At 34.5% G+C, this 5,949-nt stretch overlaps 1 protein-coding gene across 1 annotated transcript; it reads right to left on the bottom strand.

Annotated features, from left to right (window-relative positions):
• Positions 1 to 2,197: 2,197 nt before the first annotated feature.
• Positions 2,198 to 4,711, bottom strand: LOC110446036. Its single transcript, XM_021490981.1, has 4 exons — positions 4,548 to 4,711; positions 3,514 to 3,705; positions 2,701 to 2,727; positions 2,198 to 2,311 (listed from the first exon to the last, which is right to left on the bottom strand). Exons 1-4 carry the CDS (start codon positions 4,617 to 4,619, stop codon positions 2,276 to 2,278), a joined length of 327 nt encoding a protein of 108 aa, XP_021346656.1. The 5' UTR covers positions 4,620 to 4,711; the 3' UTR covers positions 2,198 to 2,275.
• Between the last annotated feature and the right edge of the window lie 1,238 nt (positions 4,712 to 5,949).

The following is a 5,949-nucleotide window of genomic DNA, read 5'->3' on the forward strand; positions in this document are numbered from 1 at the left end:
TGTAAAATAATGTCGATCGTATTTTTAGCGTCAGTTCAGGTAAGATTTTCCGGTACTTTTAAAACCATTGAATAAAAGATATTAAAATCCTCAATTTGAAAACTACGGAAAAGACATTTCTAAAATAATTAACAAATTAAATCAAATCCACAAATGATATATTGTATAAGCTTTACCATTGAAATTTGAAATTATGAAATTCTTTTGTCACATTGATTTGATTTTATATTTATATAGTAGCCCTCGATTCAAAAATGTTTATTTTTTCGTTATCCAATGTCAATTAATTTATAGATTTTGCCGAAATATCCGACATAAATTGACCGACAAGAAATGGCCTTTTCACACTAGGAATTAGAAGCTGAACAAATGCAGATTATATTGTATGTCTTCTCCTTAACCCACCTATCTGCATTGGGGAGCCTATGAATATCAAGAAATCAAACCATTTCAAAAGTTGATAACTTCTGAGTGTAAGAGAGCAAATAATTTTAAAGGAAGACACATGTCACATTTTGTAGTTTTGAATAAAATTAGGGTCACAACATTATGCTGGACAATTCAGAATGTGTAATTATTGCGTGTTGAACGAGACAGACTATACTGTAAAAGGTTTCTCCCTCAAGTTCATCTCACCACATACATCCAATCATCTATATCGAGAAAGGTAAGCACGACAAATCAATGGTAATTGATGTCATTTACTGAGTAAGATGTGTTCCGTTTATTTAATTTTCATTCGTGCACGTCTCTGTTAGGATTCGAAAAGAAAAACTTACCCATTTACGACTAGCAATAATAACTAAGTTAAAGTCTTTCCGGTTTTGCCTGATGATAATAAAATGGTCTGGGGAACCCCCTTATATTTAACATCCTGGCAGCATATCTTGATCTGTGCGAATAAGAGGAACGGTGATAATTACTTAAATATTTCGTTTAATACAGCACATAGGAATCTTCCACAGTTTTTTCGAAGAACTTTCTAAACTCACTGGTACCGTCCAGTCTCCATGATAAATAAGTAATCCTATGCTGTAATACACAACATCAATAACAAGGAGACTTGACACCAAACGTCATTATAATACCACATTATTGGAAATAGTTGATTTTGTCTTTACTATATGAACTAGTTTATATATACTATTTTTGTCATTTAAATGATTTTACTAGGTGTGTTTGCTAAGCAGTCAAGTTGAAGTGTGAGTAAGTATTACTCTACGTCAATATATCTAACTTCACGATGAATACAAGCTCGTTATGTGAGCTTTTACCATAGAGATATTATATAAAACAACGATAAACAGAAACACATTAACTCAACAGGCATGTTGTCGCTGTGTTTCACACAGAGGGTAGGGGATGTGTTGGTTATACATATACATTACATAAAACTGTATGTGCGTACACAGAGGGTAGGGGATGTGTTGGTTATACATATACATTACATAAAACTGTATGTGCGTACACAGAGGGTAGGGGATGTGTTGGTTATACATATACATTACATAAAACTGTATGTGCGTACACAGAGGGTAGGGGATGTGTTGGTTATACATATACATTACATAAAACTGTATGTGCGTACACAGAGGGTAGGGGATGTGTTGGTTATACATATACATTACATAAAACTGTATGTGCGTACACAGAGGGTAGGGGATGTGTTGGTTATACATATACATTACATAAAACTGTATGTGCGTACACAGAGGGTAGGGGATGTGTTGGTTATACATATACATTACATAAAACTGTATGTGCGTACACAGAGGGTAGGGGATGTGTTGGTTATACATATACATTACATAAAACTGTATGTGCGTACACAGAGGGTAGGGGATGTGTTGGTTATACATATACATTACATAAAACTGTATGTGCGTACACAGTGGGTAGGGGATGTGTTGGTTATACATATACATTACATAAAACTGTATGTGTGTACACAGTGGGTAGGGGATGTGTTGGTTATACATATAAACTACATAAAACTGTATGTGTATACACAGTGGGTAGGGGATGTGTTGGTTATACATATACATTACATAAAACTGTATGTGTGTACACAGTGACAGCCATCACACACAACCACATCGAGAGTGGCAGCTTTTATTTTTTATAAGCACGCATGTCATGTAAACATACGATATTTGAATGAAAATAACAAAAGTGTCATTTTGGTTGGTAGATTTAATTAAAGTACAAAATGTATTGACCGTAAATATTTTTATCCTTTATTTTAATTGATATTATTAGGTTTAAAACTTACAAGTTAATACCAAGACATCATAGGGGTGTTAAGAACAGGCTAAAACAAACAAGGGTGATATGGCAATTAAAAATCACACAGGTAATTAAACAAACTATAAATAACTCTTATTAGTGGCTTTTCTGGACCAAAACATAAATATGTAAGTGGCCAGGGTAAAAGTTAAGGTGACCCTCTTTTTCTGAAACAGCTCTTACAACATTTATGCATCTTAATATAAGATATAGGAAATTTTCACTGCATATAGTCAGCATATCTATGTATAAAAGTACTGGGTGGTCAACTCTGGGCAGAGTCAGCGCAATTGGTAGAGACAGCCAGTTTTCATTTCAAAGTTCTAAAATCAATCCCATTACTAAGACAACTTATTTATTTACAAAACACATGCTTGAGAATTATTTAATGATTAAGTGCCTAGATATACATACATCTGATCCTGAAGACTCGTCGAAATTCTGGAATAAAGAAAAGTTTATAGGGTGCCTGTAAAGTAAATAGGAATGAAATAGTGCAACAGAATTGTGTGAGTAAATATGGGTACATGTATTAATGTAACAGGTTTGTTCTAGCTAACGAAAACGGACCATCTGTTTTAGCTTTAAACTGGAGAACTAACTATGTAACTATTTTTAAAACTATTTTCGTTTAAGTAAATAAGTTAGTTTTGTGTTACCGTTTGTTGTAGGGTATAATTGATATCATCATATTACATAAGTAGCTGTCATATTGCCATCAATATTTTTGAAATAAAAATCACTTTTACTTCCTACATTCTTGTTACCAGTCATTCCGTAAAAATGTAAAAGAAACATCCTGAATTAATATAAATAACATCATAAAAGCTCAATATTACTGTTAAAAATGTTAAGTTGTAATTATAGCCAATGCTTTAAACTGATCTGTCTCCAATACATAGGATAGATAGACAATTTCACTGACCAGGGGCCGGTTGTTCAAAACTATCGTCAAGCTAACGTTGTCGTTAAATTTAACGAGTCGCTAACCGCTAATTCTGCGTTAGTTAACGTCTGCGTTAAATCTGTTGTTCAAAAGGATTTAACGCAGTCGTTAGCTAACGCCAAAAGTTAATCACTTTCACAAATTTTTTAACACTAACGACAGTTAGTTTCGCATTTTTTACCACAATGCATTTGGTTTGTCCCACTTCCCCCCACCTTTCCCTCCATTTCCAACATGGCTGGAGTCAGCAACAAGGCGAGGGAAAGGAAACCAAATTTTACCTCACTAGAAAGTGGATTGATCAGTAGCAGGGCTACAGAGATGCTGGACATCGTGAGAGGCAGGAACTCTAATGATTTGACCAATACCCAGAAGCAGGACTTCTGGAAGACCTTGACAGAAGAGGTGAATGCCCTGGGGGTAGCCTGCTGGTCAGAAGAAGAAGTAAGAAACCGCTGGCGGAACATGAGTCGCTGTGCGAAAGAATAATTTACTAGTAATCGCCTGGAGCGACAGAAGACTGGAGGCGGGCCTCCACCTGCTGCGTTGAGCGTAGCAGAAGAAAGGATTGTTGATGCGATGCAGGACACCGCATCATTTATTGGAGTACCTGGTGGACAGGAGTCTGCTGTTATTCAGCTTGATGGTATGTTTATAATGTTCAAAATTGTCTGGAAATGTCACATAATGTAATGATTAAACACATATATTTTTTGTTTAGTATGTTCAAAATCTCCAAGTAACTTTGCAATCATTTCAGTAAATAGGAAAAGTTCTGTCATCTACTGTACACAATTAATTAACATGCCAAATACCAAAATCATCTCCGTTGTTTTCTGTGTAACATACAGCATATTTATTTCTCATCATTTCCTCGATCTATAACAATGTTAACTGTGGACATTTTCGTCATAATTTCGTTAAATTTCCCCGACAGTAGATCCTACTTTAGCAGAAGATGTAAACACATCCGTAACAGATGGATCAGTGCAAATTTTACAATTTATGTCTAATAAAGTAATTATTTTAATGTAAACAGAAACTTCTAGCTGTTATTAACAGATTTTGGTGTGTTTTTTCACTCGCCACCAGCAATGTTCTACTGATGTATACAAACGAATAGGGTTCTCTATCTATTCAGAACTAAACTGTCGTCTGCTGCCATATTGAAGCGTCTGTGACAACAATAGTCACGTGGTATCGGCCATCAAAATCTAAATATAGCATGATAATCATTTCAAAATATTATGCATTCAAGACAAAATGTTCGAAGGTTAAATTATACCTATCCACTGTATTTGCCAATTTGACATACCTGTAACAACATGTGAGAGTATGTCATTCCTGTAAAATGACTTGTCTGTTTAAAGAACATTCTGCATACCATCCACGAGGTAGAGCAGACATTTTGAAGTGCCCCTTATGGCCATGCAAATCATACTCTCAACAACGAAAACAGTTTATTATATTCATACGTAACGTCTGCTGGCTTTTTCCTGTTACACAGGCATAAATAAATTGAAAAGATGTGTTTATGTTGATGTATGATAAGGTACGATTATCATATGAGTAATAAATATAATGTTATTTTGTAGAGACTAGAGCTATAGTCTGTTTCATATTTACACTCCCTTGTACATTTTGTAAGAGTTATCTTTCTTTGTGCCTGAACAGTTCATAACAGCAGTGCAACCAGCATAGAGAGGTCCTGGGATGAAGCCATCAGGAGGATTACAGAACATCCTCCTGGTCAGTTGTTTGCTGATGATGCAGAGGACGTTGCAGCAACACCAGAGGCAGCAGCATCCTCTGCATCATCACTAGGACAAAAAAGGTAAATAAATCTAGCTGCTAGAATATAATGCATCTGTTGTAAAAATGAATATTCAACTTCAGTGAACATTTATACACATACATGATTGTATATAACTCATAAGTGCAATCTTTTGTGTACAAACTTTGATTAGTATATTACATGGATCATTTTTCTTAAACATTGTCTTGACTGACTTGTTGCTTATTTGCAATTTTGATTATTGTATATAACTTTGATGCGAAATTGGGCATGCAGTATATATTTGTCAATCAGTATTCTGACCTTATATATGAAAATTGGCCAATGTAACCATACATATGAAATAAAATATTTCTCCTGAAATTCTACCTTGATTGGTAAAGTGATATGTGAAATGTTAGAATGCCACGGACAAAAACATTAAATCATTATCATGCATTTGCATATATTTACATGTAGGTATTTACCTTTATATTCTATAGGTTACATGTACATTTAAAGATTATTATTAAAATGTAACTGCATCTTTTTGATCACTTTCAACCTTTGAGGATTAAACTTTAAATGGTGTGTATCTTAAATTGTGTTTTTCTATTTTATGTAAGTAATTTTACCTAAGAATTTGGCATTAGCATAAGTGTGTGTTAAATTCAGTTTTACATTCCATTTATCACAGATGCCGAACAAAAGAGGTGCAGGCCACAGACAGACAGAAGAGGAAGAAAACTGCTGAAGATGTGTATACAATTCAGCATGCCTACTTTGAGGGGGAGATGGTTAAGACCGATCTACAGATCACCCTTTTAAAGAAATTTCTTGAAAATTTTGAAGGTCAGCAAGACACTGTCAGCCTTCTAGCTGCTTTGTCTCATTAGCTGAATATTGCTTACATGCTAATGATACAAAACAGACAGAATGCTGT

The sequence above is a fragment of the Mizuhopecten yessoensis genome, unplaced genomic scaffold (assembly GCF_002113885.1).
Source record: "Mizuhopecten yessoensis strain PY_sf001 unplaced genomic scaffold, ASM211388v2 scaffold2461, whole genome shotgun sequence".
Classification (NCBI taxonomy): Eukaryota; Metazoa; Mollusca; class Bivalvia; order Pectinida; family Pectinidae; genus Mizuhopecten; species Mizuhopecten yessoensis.